The 16,647-nt window shown below is 43.3% G+C and overlaps 1 protein-coding gene across 1 annotated transcript in view; it reads left to right on the top strand.

Annotated features, from left to right (window-relative positions):
- Window positions 1–1,364: 1,364 nt before the first annotated feature.
- Window positions 1,365–16,647, top strand: part of LOC138361513 (F-box DNA helicase 1-like) — a 31,571-nt gene continuing 16,288 nt past the window's right edge. The window contains exons 1-7 of the mRNA XM_069320812.1: window positions 1,365–1,502; window positions 1,913–2,091; window positions 3,530–3,693; window positions 5,151–5,298; window positions 8,056–8,176; window positions 10,077–10,270; window positions 11,272–11,358. Of these exons, the coding sequence (XP_069176913.1) occupies window positions 1,365–1,502; window positions 1,913–2,091; window positions 3,530–3,693; window positions 5,151–5,298; window positions 8,056–8,176; window positions 10,077–10,270; window positions 11,272–11,358 (1,031 nt within the window). The remainder of the gene's footprint in view (window positions 1,503–1,912; window positions 2,092–3,529; window positions 3,694–5,150; window positions 5,299–8,055; window positions 8,177–10,076; window positions 10,271–11,271; window positions 11,359–16,647) is intronic.

Genomic DNA, 16,647 nt, shown 5'->3' with positions numbered 1-16,647 from the left:
ACAGATCTCTAGTATCATCTATTGATACTGGTGATCGCTCAAAAGGGCCACCACTTACGAGCTATTCATGCCCGTGCCACCTTTTGGGTGGCTTCATCTTCATCGTAACACATTCACAAGGGAGACATCATGCAGGGTGCATTCGCACCTCCACAGATCTTCAGTATCAGCTCTTGATACTGGTAATGGCTTAAAATAGCCACCACTTATGGGCTATTTATGCCTGTGCCACCTTTTGGGTTGCTTCATCTTCATCTTAACACATTCATAAGGGAGACATCTCCCGTCATGCAGGGTGCATTCGCACCTCCACAGATCTCCAGTATCAGCTCTTGATACTGGTAATGGCTTAAAAGGGCCACCACTTACGGGCTATTCATGCCCGTGCCACCTTTTAGGTGGCTTAATCTTCATCATCATCACCTGGCGTTCCTGGAGGGGTGTTTGGTGGGGTGAATGTGGGCTGGGGGGATCCGAGAAGTATCTGGGGGGGTGAATGGGGGTCTGGGGGAGGTGCTTGGGGGGCGAATGGGGGCTGGGCATCTAGGGAGGTAGGTAGGAAGGTCTGGGGGGTAGGGCCTGGTTAGGTAGGTTTGGAGTAGGAAGGGAATACTGGGTCTGAAGATTAGGAAGGGTCTGAGAGGCTGAGAGGGGTTGAGAGGTAGCGTATGGTTGAGAGTCAGATAGAGGTTGAGAGGTTAGGGGGAGAAGGATAGAGGGGGTAGGGGGGGGAAGAGGGGCGGATGGAGCATAGATAGTGAGAGGGGGGAGGTGTTATTAGTCAGGGGGAACTCAGGGTAGGAGTGGTCATTAGGGAAGAAGGGAGGGAAAAGGGAAATGGAGGAAGAGGTGTAGGGTCCCCCCATCCCCCATGGGGGGACCATGTGCCCCCCCCTCTCGCAAGGGTAGGGGGGTCACATGGCAGGAGAAGGAATGAGGAGGGGTGATGGCTGGGCAGGTTTTGGGGGTTGAAAGGATGAGGGCTGGGAGGGTTTTGGGGGTTGAGGGGATGAGGACACCCTTGGAATGTGGGATGAAGCAGATGGATTTGAATGCGATGGTGTCAGGGGAGGTGTTGGGGAGATAAGAAGGAGGAGGGAGGGCTGATTTGGGGAGGAAGTGACCTGGGAAGCAGGTGTGAGCTGGTTAGCACCGGGTTGGGCACGGGGTGGGTACTACGCTCAAATGGAAAGAGTTGTATCGTGGAGGTTTGCTCGCCTGTGGGCTATCTGTTCCTCTTTTGTCATGTATCTGTCAATATACATGTTGTAGTAGTTTTTGCTACCTTTTGGGTAAGTGTTTGTGATGCAGTATGTAATCTTGCCAGATGTGTTCCAAAGTAATGAACATGTAGCTATTGCAGGATGTGTTCGGAAGTGGTGTATTTCAGCCTGCCCACAGAGGTGCTGGAGCTGGTGTTTGCACATGTGCCTATAGTACATCTGTTGACTGTCGATGCAACTGTCTGCCGCTACTGGTACACAGTTATACTTAACCCTGCGGTGAGTAATGCAACCCTACAGTGAGTAATGCAACCCTGCAGTGAGTAGTAGAACCCTGCAGTGAGTAATTCAACCCTTCAGTTAGTAATAAAACATAATGTTGATATATGTAATCGTTCACTGAGTAATACATTATAGTGGTGAGTAATATAAACCTACAATGAGTAATACAACACTGAATTAAATATTACATAAATTGTACATTGAAGTTTTCATGTTATGTAGGAAATGAATTTCGAAATTATATGTAAGTATGGAAAATTGCTGCATTCAGAATGTGAATTTTTCGTAATTTACGTAATGTTCGTACTGATACATTAATGTACATACATAATGTACGTATTGTTATGTAATTACATAATGTCATACTGTTAATTCGTTTGTCTTAATTCTCTATTGAACTATTTCAGTTTATCCCCTGGAGAAAAATTCACCATAGACTGAAACTGGCGACATGGAGAGTACCATCCAGCATACCGCTCTTCCACACTTGCAGGAGTGACATGGTGCCAACCACTCACATCATGTCTACCCACTGTCAGCGCCACGGTTTTACTTCCGTGAGAGACTGTATCCCCAGTGTCATCAGGTAAGATAACACAACGATAGACTGTATCACCAGTATCATCAGGTAATATATCACCACGAGAGACTGAATCCCAAGTGTCATCAGGTAGGATAACACCATGAGAGACTGTATTACCAGTGTCATAAGGTAAGATAACACCATGATAGACTGTATCACCAGTGTTATCAGTTAAGATAACACCATGAGAAACTGTATCCCTAGTGTCATCAGGTAAGATAACATCACGAGAAGTTGTATTCCCAATTTCATCAGGTAAAATAACAGCATGAGAGACTATATCACCTGTGTTATCAGTTTAGATAACACCATGATAGACTGAATCACCAGTGCCAGCAGGTGAGATAACACCATGAGAGACTATATCACCAGTGTCATCAAGTAGGATAATACCATGAAAGACAGTATAAGTAGTGTCATCATGTAAGATAACAGTAGTGGATACCAAGACTATAACAGTTCATTTTAGCTTTCTCATGGCAGGATTGTAGTCTGGGTCGTTTTAAGTTACGTGGTGACACACGGTCATAGTCTGGGCCCTTTTTAGTTACCCCTACAATGCAGTTGTAACACAGGGCATTTTAGTTACCTCGGTGATGCGCGGTTCCAGTCATCCCTAATTTTAGATGAGTGACAAAATCAGCCAGTTTTAATCATCTTTCAAATAGTCCAGTTTTTGAAAATGAAATGAAAATCAATGAAAATGGGATTTTTAATAAATAATTGAAAATGGGGAAAAATATGCAATCATTATTGCATATTTTTTCCCATTTTCAATTATTTATTATAAATCCCATTTCCATTGATTATTTATTTATACCCATTTTCAATTATTTATAATTAAATCATATTTTCAGTGATCGCATGTGTATTACCATTTTCAAAGATTGCTTGTTTATACCAAATAGCTACTTATAGATTACTTATTTAATGCAGGCCAAACCTGAAACACATTTATTCCCCCCCCCCTATGTCAAGTCAGTCATTAACTGACACTAAAAATTTAAATAAACTGCAGAAGGCCTCTCCACAAGAAGCAAGAAAAAAGCACAATGCTCTCTCTCACACACACACATAGCCGGTGGCCGAGCGGACAGCACGCTGGGCACGTGATCCTGTGGTCCCAGGTTCAATCCCGGTCGCCGTCGAGAAACGATGGGCAGAGTTTCTTTCACCCTATGCCCCTGTTACCTAGCAGTAAATAGGTACCTGGGAGTTAGTCAGCTGTTAGTTAGCAGAATTCTGTGTTTAGTTTCATGTAGGAGAGGGAGAATGCTGAGAAGCTGCCCTTTCTAGATGTAACAGATGTAGATGTAAGAGACAACATTAGCAGCATGATAGAGCATCACTAACGGTGTTGTGGATATTGGAGGATGATGGGCAGCAGGCAGGTGCCAGAAGAAAGGGTAAAGGATCACTAACAGTATTGTGAATATTGCAGGATGATGGGAAGCAGGCAGGGGCCAGGAGCTGGAGCAGCCACCAAGTTGGTCCTTGAGAGACACAGACTGTACACCTTGGCAAGTGATACTCTGGAGAACATGGAGGAGGCGCTCATGCCCAGACCCTTCAACCTCTGGCACGTCGCTACCCTCATTGTGTTCCGTAGGTGTTCCATGCTCATGTTCTCCTCTCATTGTATTTATTTTCCTGCCTCGCTCCTGTTCTCCTCCACTTGGTCCTGTTCTCTTTCCTCCTCCTTCCCAAGTCTGCAGTTCTCCTCTAGTTGTTCGTGTTCTCACTTTTATCCTGTTCTTCCATAGCTCGTGTTCACCTTCAATTGCTCATGTTTTCCTCCCCTTTCTCCTGTTCTCCTTCCCTTCCTTCTGTTCTCCCTCCCACTATGTCCTGCTCTCCTTCCCTTTCTTCTGTTTCTCCTCCAACTGTTATTCTTCTCCTCCTATGCTATTGCTATACTCCACCTGTTCCTGTTCTACTCCCATTTTTTCTGTTTTAGCTGTTCTGTTCACTATCCATTGCTTCCGTTCTCCTTTCCTTGCTTCTGATTTCCTCCCTTAGCTTCTGTTCTCCTCTCCTTTCTTCTGTTGTCCTTTTCTTTCTCCCGTTCTCGTACTAATACTGTTCTCCTCCTTTGCTCTTGTTCATCTCTCATTGCCCTCCTCTCAGCTCACCTTCTCGTTGTCCTGATCCTGTTCTCCTTCCCTGGCTCCGGATTTCCTACATTTCCTCTTGTTCTCCTCCCGTTGCCCCAGTTCTAGTTGTTCCGTTTCTGTTCTATTTCCCTTGCATCTGTTTTCCTCCCCTTGCTTCTGTTCTCCTCCCCATTCTCCAGTTCGCCTTTCCTTTCTGCAGTTCTCCTCCTCTTCTTCCGGTTCTCGTAGCACTGATACTGTACTCTTCCTCTTGCTCTTGTTCACCTCTCATTGCCAAAGTTCCCTTTGATCCGATCCTGTTCTCCTTCTCTTGATCCGGCTTTCCTTCATTTCCTCTTGGTCTTCACCCCCTAGCTCGTGTTTTAATCCATAGATCGTGTTCCCCTCCACTTGATCGTGTTCTCCTCCCCCTATTTCGCGTTCTCATTCCATTGATCGTGTTATCCTCCCCATGATTGTGTTCTAAACCCCATAGCACGTGTTACCCTCCCCTTGATCGTGTTCTCCTTCCCTTAGCACGTGTTCTCATCCCATTGATCATGATATCCTCCTCTTGATCATGTTTTCCTGCCCTTAGTTCGCGTTCTCATCCCATTGATCGTGTTATCCTTACCTTGATTGTGGATTGTGGTACCCATTATAATTATGATCAAATTTATTCATTTGATATATCAAGGAATAGTGATTTCTGTATGTATCGAACTGAGTTAGGTTGAGTATAAATAGGAGGTGTCACGTATGGGCCAAGTAGGAAGATGCCTTTTTTATTGTTTTTAGATAGCCAATACTTTCCACAGCCAGGCTGTTTACTCATCCTTGCTGATAAGCAACAATAAATGTTATACAGGTGGAAATGGTAATTGAATATCGACAAGGAAATATACTCCATAATTCACCTATTCCGTATAATGTGAGGGAAGTGTATTAGCAATGATTTGATGTTGGCAGTGTCGGAGGACGTGTGGGACGTGGAGGGGGCGGTCCACCTGCTGCTTCACCCTCACTCTCCCCTCACTTATGTTGATGTCACAGAGGCCTTCTACTGCTTAGCTTCCCTTCTGATTTACTGCACAGATCACTTCTGTTTTCCAACAAGGTGAGTTAACTATTATTATTATGTTCGGGTCATTCTTGTGGTGAGAAGTTTCACGATAAAAAGTATAAATGATCACAATAGTAGCAACAATAGTAATCTCATCTGGATAATATATAAGAAACGTTATATAGATGCAATGTGGTTTGTCGAATTGCCCCTTTAAAAGAATGTCGGATAGCAAGGTGACCCTCACGAACTTGGTGGTATTGGACCTGAAGAGTCTCTGGAATTCTACTATTATGTGACCTTTGTAATCTAAATACAAAAAAGAGAGAGATGTCTGTCCAATGTCAAAGGCAATACGCTTGCATAGCCTCACCCAGTTTTGTAAAGTGATTACCGAGGTGTATTTGTCCAACACAGTCGGATTGGGTCTGCTTTATTATCTAACTATAAAGTGGTCGGCTCCCATTGTCACCACCATCAAGTTGGTGGAAACTCTGGCACTATGTTAATGACGTAAAATATTCAATTCCCAGGCATGTTTCCAGGTTGTGTTGACATAGGGTGGGATCCAGCACGGATGTATCGACATTAGATTAATGATGCCCGTCTTACCAAGCACTTGGTTGATCCGGTACCAGGTTGATCTGGGCACTTGATCGATCCGGGCACCAGGTTGATCTAGGTGCTGGTTTGATTAGGGAACTGGGCTAATTTGGGTACTAGGTTGATATCGGAATTGGGTTGATATGAGCAATGGTTGATATGGGCATTGAGTTACTCTGAGCACTGGGTTGATCTGGGCACTGGGCTGATCTGGGGTCTTGGGTTGATCTTGGCACTGGATTGTCCTTGGCACTGGGTTGTCTTAGCATTGGTTAGTCTGGAAACCAGGATGATCTGAGCACTGTGTTGATCTGGGTACTGAGTTAGACTGGGAACCGGGATGATCTGAGCACTGTGTTGATCTGGTCACTGGGTTAGTCTTGGGAACCGGGATGATCTGGGCACTGGGTAGATCTGCGTACTTGGTTAGTGTCAAGAAACCTGAAGTACAATGTGTAGTGTCACAGTAATCTGACGTACGAAGAGTAGCGTCACAGTGACCTGACGAACCAATGACCTATCACACAACGTCAGGTGTCAGAGTGACCTGATGCACCCAGTGTAGCGTCACAGTTACCTGACAAATTGTCGTTTCACAATGACCTGACGTTCCAGGTGTTGCGTCACATTGACCTGACGTACCAAGTGTAGCGTCACAGTTACCTGACGTTCGAAGTGTAGCGTCACAGTGACCTGACGTACCAATGTAATGTCACAATGACCTGACGTACCAAGTGTATCGTCACAATGTCCTGACGTACTAAGTGTAACGTCACAGTGACCTGACGTACCAAGCGTAGTGTCACAATGACCTGACGTACCAAGCGTAGTGTCACAATGACCTGACGTACCAAGTGTAGTGTCACAATGACCTGACGTACCAAGTGTAGTGTCACAATGACCTGACGTACCAAGTGTAGTGTCACTATGACATGACGTACCAAGTGTAGCGCCACAGTGACCTGACGTTCCAAGTGTAGTGTCACAATGACCTGACGTACCAAGTGTAGTGTCATAATGACATGACGTACCAAGCGTAGTGTCACAATGACATGACGTACCAAGTGTAGCGTCACAGTGACCTGACGTACCATGTGTAGCGTCACAATGGCCTTATGTACCAATGTAGTGTAACAATGACCTGACGTACCAAGTGTTGCGTAACAATGACCTAACGTACTAATTGTTGCGTCACAATGACCTGACGTACCAATTGTTGCGTCAAAATGACCTGACGTACCAAGTGTAGCGTCAAAGTGACCTCAAGTTCGAAGTGTAGCGTCACATATACCTGATGTACCAAGTGTTGCGTCAAAATAACCAGGCGTACGAAGTGTAGCGTCACAGTTACCTGACGTACAGAGTGTAACATCAGAACGACCTGACGTGTCCAGTTGAGCGTCACAGAAATCTGACGTAACAGATGGAATAAGTTGTAACAGGTCCGGACTTGGGACAGTTCTAACAGGTTGAGTGTCCGACAAAGTAGAGTCTAGGGACTTTTGTAACAAGTAGCGTCATAGCAGTGAGTCTTCCACATTGGTGTGAACATCAGATGGTGTTTTATCAAGAAGTAGAAAGAGGGTTAATAATTAATCAATTTTAGTAATTATAGTTAATTTAAGTTCGTTCAAGGGAAATATTTTTATGATGTTTACAGTCCAGAGACTGATGTTTAAGAAGAATTCACGATATTATTAGCTGGTGAGGTTAATGGTGACATATTGCAATGATTTCCTCGTGTTCTTCTGAGGGAAAAATCCATGGCAATCTCGTTTTCCTTTGAGTTATCTTGTTAGTAGTAAATAAACAGGAAGAATATTTGTCAAATGTATTGAAAGTTAATAAATGGGGTTGTTTTTCCGATAAGTACCACCACCTGGAGTATTAAACTCTACCTCTATGATAACTTACAGGTACTACAACCTAGTGTATTATACGCTACCGCTATGATAGCCTTACAGGTACTAACTTCTGTATGGTGTATTATACACTACCTCTTTGATAACATTACAAGTACTACCACCTAGTGCATTATGCTCTACCACTATGAAAAGCCATTCAGGTTCCACCACCAGGTGCATTATTCTCTTTCACTATGATAACCTTAGAGCTACTTCAACCTGTTGTATTATACAATTTCTCTATGATAATCTTAGAGGAACTACCACATGTGTATTATATACTACCTCTATGATTTACTTACAGGTACTACTACATGGTGAATTATACACTACACCTGTATGAGAACAGATGGAGAACTGCAGGAATAAATTATCACGAAGACCTACAGCAGGTGATTGGGGGTCAACAGCTGCAGCAGGTGTCTGTGGGTCAACAGTGGCAGCAGGTGTCTGAGGGTCACCTGCTCCAGCAGGTGCCTGTGGGTCAACAGCTGCAGCAGGTGTCTGTGGGTCAACAGCTGCAGCAGGTGTCTGAGGGTCACCAGCTCCAGCAGGTGTCTGTGGGTCAACAGTTCCAGCAGGTGCCTGTGGGTCAACAGAGGCAGCAGGTGTCTGAGGGTCAACAGCAGCAGCAGGTGTCTGAGGGTCAACAGCAGCAGCAGGTGTCTGTGGGTCAACAGCTCCAGCAGGTGTCTGTGGGTCAACAGCAGCAGCAGGTGCCTGTGGGTCAAAAGCGGCAGCGGGTGTCTGAAGGTCAACAGCTCCAGCAGGTGTCTGTGGGTCAAAAGCGGCAGCGGGTGTCTGAGGGTCAACAGCGGCAGCAGGTGTCTGTGGGTCAACAGTGGCAGCAGGTGTCTGTGGGGTCAACAGCGGCAGGTGTCTGTGGGTCAACAGCGGCAGCACGTGTCTGTGGGTCAACAGCGGCAGGTGTCTGAGGGTCAACAGCGGCAGCAGGTGTCTGTGAGTCAACAGCGGCAGCAGGTGTCTGAGGGTCAACAGCGGCAGCAGGTGTCTGTGGGTCAACAGCGGCAGCAGGTGTCTGTGGGTCAACAGGGGCAGCAGGTGTATGTGGGTCAACAGCGGCAGCGGGTGTCTGTGGGTCAACAGCGGCAGCAGGTGTCTGTGGGTCAACAGCGGCAGCAGGTGGCGTTGGGGTCAACAGCTGCAGCAGGTGGCGTTGGGTCAACAGCTGCAGCAGGTGTCTGTGGGTCAACAGCGGCAGCAGGTGGCGTCAGGTCAACATAGAACACAGAAGGTCATCCACAGCGAGACTCTTCATCTTACTCAAGAACAACTAAGAATCATCAATCATAAAATAAAAGCTAATCATGTAAGTAACGTCCTTTAGTTTGCACTTTCTGCCAGTAATGTAAGTAACGTAACAATGTGTGTGTACTTACTGAAGACAGTCATGTAAGTAACGCCATAATATATGTACTTACAGCCAGTCATGTAAGTAACGTCACTACGTGTGCACTTACAAAAAGCCATTCAAGTAAGTAGCATCATTCCGTGTGTACTTAGATCCATTCATGTAAGTAACTTCGCAATGTGTGTTCCTACAGCTAATCATGTAAGTAACTTCGCAATGTGTGTTTTTACTGTCGGTCATATAAGTAACGTTACTACTTGTGAACTTACAGAAGACAGTCATATAAGTAACGTCCACTACGTGTGTACTTACAGTAAACACCGGGTTGTACAGTTACAGTACCGGGTTGAGAAGAATGTTATAATTGTTGTCCAGATTGTGAAGAATGATATAATTCAAGCAGGTAATGTTGACCAGACCACACACTAGAAGTTGAAGGGACGACGACGTTTTCGGTCCGTCCTGGACCATTCTCAAGTCGATTGAGAATGGTCCAGGACGGACCGAAACGTCGTCGTCCCTTCAACTTCTAGTGTGTGGTCTGGTCAACATACTTCAGCCACGTTATTGACTCATCGCCTGCAAGCAGGTAATATTATAATCAAGCAGATAATTGTTGTCAGGTGTGAATGATGCTAAAATAATTGTCATGTTGTGAATGATGTCATAATTGTTGTCCAGGTTTCAGTGGATGTTATATTTCCCGTCCATGTTGTGAATGATTGTATTATTGTTGTCAAGGTTGTGAATGATGATATAATAATTGCCTGAACTTTGAGGATGTTATAATTGTTGTAAGGCTGTGAATTATGTTATAACTGGTGGTTCAGGTTATGAATTATATTTTTAATTTGTTGTCTAGGGTCTGAAACCTAGAATAATAGATATGCTAATTGTCAATGACATTAAAGATGGTTGTCCAGTTTGTGAATAATGTTATAATTATTGTCCAGGTTGTGAAGATCGACGCCTTTGCAGGAGCAGGCAAGACTACAACCCTGCGGAGGTTGTGCCAAGAGCGACCACACACAAGGTTTCTCCTGCTTGTCCCCACTAAGTCACTCGAAGAACAATGTTCACAAACATTCCCCATCAATGTTACGGTGAACACTGCTCAGTCTATGGCTTTAGCACAAATTGGAACAAAGTAAGTTGAGCATGCTGGTTACAATCATACTATTTGGCTATCCGGTGGCTACATTCACACTACAGGGTGCATGGTGGCTACAATCACACTACAGGGCTGCCTGGTTGCTACATTCACAATACAGGGCTGCCTGGTGGCTACAATCACACTACAGGGCTGTGTGTGGCTACATTCACACTACAGGGTGCCTGGTGGCTACACTCACATTACAAGGCAGCCTGGTGGCTACACTTACACTACAGGGCTGCCTGGTGGCTATGCGCACATTATAGGGCTGCCTGGTGGTTACACTCACACTATAGGGCTGCCTGTGGCTACACTCACACTATAGGGGCTGCCCGATGGCTACACTCACACTATAGGGCTGCCTGGTGGCTACACTCACACTATAGGGCTCCCTGGGTGGCTACACTCACACTATAGGGCTGCCTGGTTGCTGCACTCATACTATAGGGCTGCCTGGTGGCTACACCCACACTATAGGGCCTGCCTGGCGGCGACACTCACATTACAGGGCTGCCTGGTGGTTACACTCACACTATAGGGCTGCCTGGTGGTTACACTCACACTATAGGGCTGCCTGGCGGCTTCACTCACACTATAGGGCTGCCTGGTGGCTTCACGCACACTAGAGCCTCAAACTAAAGCTCTGGTGCTGGTTTAAGATTATCTGAACCTCACACTTGGCAGTGCTGTTGTCGCGTGTTTGATCTTAACTACGTCTCTCTTCTTGGAAATGTAATAGTCATATACGAACCTGACTGATCTACAGTTGATGGCAGTTGTACTAAAGCAACTTCCTGCTGTTCTCCAGGTTCATGAGGAAACTATTCGCCCGCACCAGTCTTCATCAATGTGATGGACAAAACAAATATATCTTAATATTTCAAGAAATCTGACATTTCAGTGTTTGGATTAGGGATTTCAAAAGAGCAACAAATCTTTATGGTTGGTTTGGAAGAAATTATTATTCAATAATGTTTTGTTCTTTTGTTTTTCAGGTTTTCGTCAATTAATAAATTGGAGGACACATTTGGTCTGATTGATATATCTAAGTTCATCGACTTATGTAACCAGTCAAAAACCAGGTAAGACCAGCAAAGGCAATGACAGTAGGATGTGTTGAATATGGTCTCTAAATTACTACATTATTTTCTCAATGTCTAATTTAAATGTCATCACAAACATTAGAGAATTGATGTGTGAAAGTCTGGTATAATATTATGTTTCATGTTGATCATTTAAGTCATTGGACACTTAACTCCCTTGGAATTAATTATCTGTATGTATGACAGCTATCTGTATAGCTTATGAGTGAAACACTGCCTCTCCTGTATGTATAGTAGCTGATTGTACAGCTTAATAGGGACACACGTACTGTTTGTCCTACATGAATGACAGCTGCTATTACAGCTTAATAGTGGCACACTGTATATCTTGCATATACAGCTTAACGATATACTGCATGCATGACAGCTTCACAGTGACACACTGCATGTCCGGCATGTATGATAGCTGCTTGTACGGCTTAACAGTGACACACTGTATGTCCGGCTTGTATGACACCTGCTTGTTACGCTTAACAGTGACACACTGTATGTCCTGCACTTATGACACCTGCTTGTACGGCTTAGCAGTGATACACTGCATGTCGAGCATGTATGGCAGCTGCATGTACAGCTTAACAGTTATACACTGCATTTCCTGCAATTTATGACATCTACTGTCATACATGCAGGGAATCACTGCATGTCCAGCATGTATGATACCTGCTTTTACGGCTTAACAGTGACACTGTATGTTCTGCATGAATAACAGCTGCTTGTACGGCTTAACTGTGATACACTGCATGTCCAGCATGTATGACAGCTGCTTGTACAGCTTAATAGTGACACACAACATGTATAGCTGGAAAAACCCTTTCCAGCTATACAACCGGTATAGCTGGAAAAACCAGCTATACAACCGGTATAGCTGGAAAAAACCTTTAGGATTTGTCTTCGCTTGCTCTGCTATGCGAACTTCAAAGTTTCTTTTTGCTTTCTTTATCTCCTTTTTTAGTATTTCTAACCAGTTGTACGAATTCCTGTTCTAAACTGACTTCCCAATTCTTAATCCTTTTTGTACCACGCTCTCTTTTTACCTATAAGGTTCCTCAGATCCTTTGTTATCCACTTTGGATTATTAGTATTCAATCTATTCAATTTATATGGTATACTACATTCCTGGGCTTTGCTTAGAATATTTTTAAATAGGTTATATATTTTGAATCCACATCGAAAACCCATTTTACGTCACCTATCGCTGGGTTCACGTCTTGCTCCAAGACAGGCCCACACCCTATTCCCAAGACTTTCCAATCTATTTGACCCAAAAAATTTCTTAGGCTATTGAAATCAGCTTTTCGAAAGACAGGCACTAACAGAATTTTCTCCTACAGATATATTCCATTCAATGCTAAACCTGATTTCTTCATGATCACTGTTCCCTAGCTCACTCCCTATTTCGATGTCCTTAATTTGTGTTTCCCTGTTAGTTTACACTAAATCTAAAATATTATTTCCCCGCGTTGGTTCCTTTATGTGTTGCGCAAGAAAGCAATCGTCAATTAATTCTAGAAAATCTTCTGCTTCATTATTCCTGTTTTGTTTAACCAGTTTATTCCACTAAAATTAGAGTCACCCATGACATAAATACTGTTAGATATAGATGCTCTAGATATTTCATCCCATAGATGCTTTGCTTCCATTCTGTCTAAATTTGGTGGCCTATATATAAATCCTATTATAATATTATTTGCTTTTTCGTTTAATTCCATCCAAATAGTTTCTGTATGTGGCTCAGTTTTGAAAACTTTCTTTGAGACTACATTTCAAATTGTCCCTAACATATATGGCTACTCCCCTCCTCGTCTAATATATCTATCCGTGCGAAATAGTTTTAATACATTTATTTGATATTCACAATCTTTAGCACAAAACGTTCTATCCAAATATCATATCTGGGAATCTCTCACAACTAAAGTTCGCTTAGGTACTTCCTTTACTCTCTGAGGGGCCTGCGCTTCATTGCTTTCCCTTTCGCGTGATCTGCAGTATCACCACAGCACTCGTCCTCCAATATGACAAATGAATTAGAAGTTCTTAGGGTGTCCTGTAGGCGGCTTTATCAAAGTCTTCTTCTTCCCCTGAACTTTACAACTTTCCAAGACGAGATCTTTTTACTACTGGTCTCCTTCGTTTCTTCTTGTTGTCGTTTCAGCTGTAGTACCTCCTCCCGTAAAGAGTCCAACTCTGTCTTCAGGGCTCCAACTAGAGTCATCAGGTCCCTCACTACAACTTCCATATTGCTATGATAATATAACTACACTCAGGAGCTCCGGCTAACACACCCTCTCACCCTTACACAACTAGTGCATTATACCACTAGGGTATAATACTATATATACCACTATACCACAAAACCAAGATAATACTAAACTCGTTTTTTAGACCACTAGGGTATTTCACCACTGGTTTATTACAAAAGTAGGTTTTAAACCACTAGGTTATTAAGCAAATAGATGGTTTTTATGGTTATGAATAGATGGTTATTAATAATGGTTATTAATTTCCAGCTATACCGGTTGTATAGCTGGAAAGGGTTTTCCAGCTATACATGTTGTGTGTCACTATTAAGCTGTACAAGCAGCTGTCATACATGCTGGACACCACTAGGGTATTACACCACAAGGTTACTACACCAGCAGGATTTTACACCAATAGATTATTACACCACTAGGTTGAACAAATCCCATTCTGCTCGGGTGCAGGGGGGGGGGGGATTGTGTAAAAGCCTGGTTTGTGCCTCGGAAGGCTACGGGATCCAGTAAGTTCAGTACAACTTCGGTTTCAACCCATTTTACCCTGTCGTAAGCTCAGTCGATTAAGGCAGTGTCTGGATGGCTCCCAGACGCAGGTTCGAATCCTCGTCACTGCCCTTGTGGATTTCTTCATTTGATGCATCACGTTAGTGTGATCTCTGTGTGTGACCACTAGGTTATTACTCTACATGATTCTTACACCACTAGGTTATTACTCTACATGGTTCTTACTCCACTACGCTATTTCTCTACATGGTTCTTACACCACTAGGCTATTACTCTACATGGTTCTTACACCACTAGGCTATTACTCTACATGGTTCTTACACCACTAGGTTATTTCATCACTATGCTATTACACAACTAGCTTATTACGCCAATGGTTATTATGCCACTAGGTTTATTACACTTCCAGCTTACTACACCTCTTGGCTATTACACCACTAGTTATTTCATCACTATGCTATTACACAACTAGCTTATTACGCCAATTATTATGCCACTAGGTTATTACACTTCCAGCTTACTACACCTCTTGGCTATTACACCACTAGGTTACTACTCAATTAGGTTATTGCACTTCGAGTTAGTACATTAATAGGTGATTAATCCAATAGGTTATTACTACTCTAGGTTATTATACCACCAGCTTATTTCACCACTACTCCATTTGGTTATTACACCTCAAGGTTTATTACTCCACTAAATTATTACAATACTAGATTATTTTCACTACTAGGTTATTACACCATTATGTTATTACTCCACAAGGTTATTACACCAAAAGATTATTACACTACTAGCTTATTACACTACTAGCTTATTACACCACTTGGTATTTCTCCGCAAGGTTCTTACACCACTAGGGTTATTACCACACTAGTGCATTATACCATAGGAAATTACAAAAACCAAGTTAATACTAAACTCGGTTTTTAGACCCACTAGGGTATTTCACCACTAGGTTTATTACACACAAGGTTGTCGCACTACTAGTATATTTCATTACTTGTTTATTAACACAGCTAGGTTTTTAAAGCACTAGGATTTTATTTAAAATATTATAAAATTATATATAACTATTAAGCCACTATATATTACACCACTAGGTTATTACACAATTATAATATTACATCACTAAATAATTTCACCACTAGGTTATTACACTACTATATTATTACACCACTAGGTTATTACACAATTAGAAATATTAAATCACTAAATAATTTCACCACTAGGTTATTACACTACTATATTTTTACACCACTAGGTTATTACACAACTAGAATATTACATCACTAAATAATTTCACCACTAGGTTATTACACTACTAGATTATTACACCACTATGTTATTACACTACTAGAATATTACACATTAGGTTATTAAAAAAGATTATTACACATTAGGTTATTAAACTAGATTATTACACCTCTTTGTTATTACACAATTAGGTTAATATACCACTAGGGTAATACACTACTAGATTATTACACTACTAGAGTAATACACTAGATTATTGCACTACTAGAGGCTACACTCAGACTACAGGGCACCCTGGTGGCTACTCTTACTTCAAGGCTGCGTGGTGGCAACATTCACACTAAAGGGTTCTTGGTGGCTACAGTCACGTTACAAGGCTCCCTTTTTGGCTACACTCAACCTTCAAGGCTGCCTGGTCGGCTACGTTCACACTACAGGGTCTCCTTGTGGCTACACTCACACTCCAGAGCTGCAACGTGGCTATACTCACACTACAGGCTCCCTTGTGGCTACACTCTCACTCCAGAGCTGCCATTTGGCTACACTCACACTACAGGGGCTCCCTTGTGGCTACACTCACACTCCAGAGCTGCCTGATGGCTACACACGCATTACAGGGCTGCGTGGTGGCCACACTCACACTACAGGTCTGCCTGGTACATATACTCACACTACAAGGTCTGCCTGGTAGCTATATTCACACATCAAGGTTGCCTTGTGGCTATACACAAACTTCAGTGCTGTCCGGTGGCTACACTCATATTACAGGGCGCCCTGGTGGCTACACTCATATTACAGGGCTCCCTGGTGGCTACACTCACATTAGGTGCTGCCCGGAGGCTATATTCACATTTCAGTGCTCCTTGTTTGCTGCACTCACATTATAAGGCTGCCTGTTGGCAACACTCACAACCACAATGCTGCCTGTTGGCTTCACTCATACATCAAGGCTACATTGTGACTACACTCACACTGCAAGGTCGCCTGGTGGCTACAATCACACTACAGGGGGCTACCTGGTGGCTTCATTCACATTACAGGGCTGTCTAGTGGGCTACACATTACAGCCCCGTTCCTGTGCTAGGTTAGTCCACTACGGGCTCACCATATCCCGTGCTACTTGGAACTTTTTGTTCCCTGCAGATGAATCTTAAACAATAACGACAGAGCCTACACTCACTATATAGAGCTGCCTGGTGACAACACTCAGACTTTTTGCTGTTGTTTTTAGATTCAGCTTTTCAGAACTAGT

This window comes from Procambarus clarkii, chromosome 8, assembly GCF_040958095.1.
Source record: "Procambarus clarkii isolate CNS0578487 chromosome 8, FALCON_Pclarkii_2.0, whole genome shotgun sequence".
Classification (NCBI taxonomy): Eukaryota; Metazoa; Arthropoda; class Malacostraca; order Decapoda; family Cambaridae; genus Procambarus; species Procambarus clarkii.
Note: the sequence above shows the minus strand (reverse complement) of the source record. Positions and strands in the feature narration are given on the sequence as shown.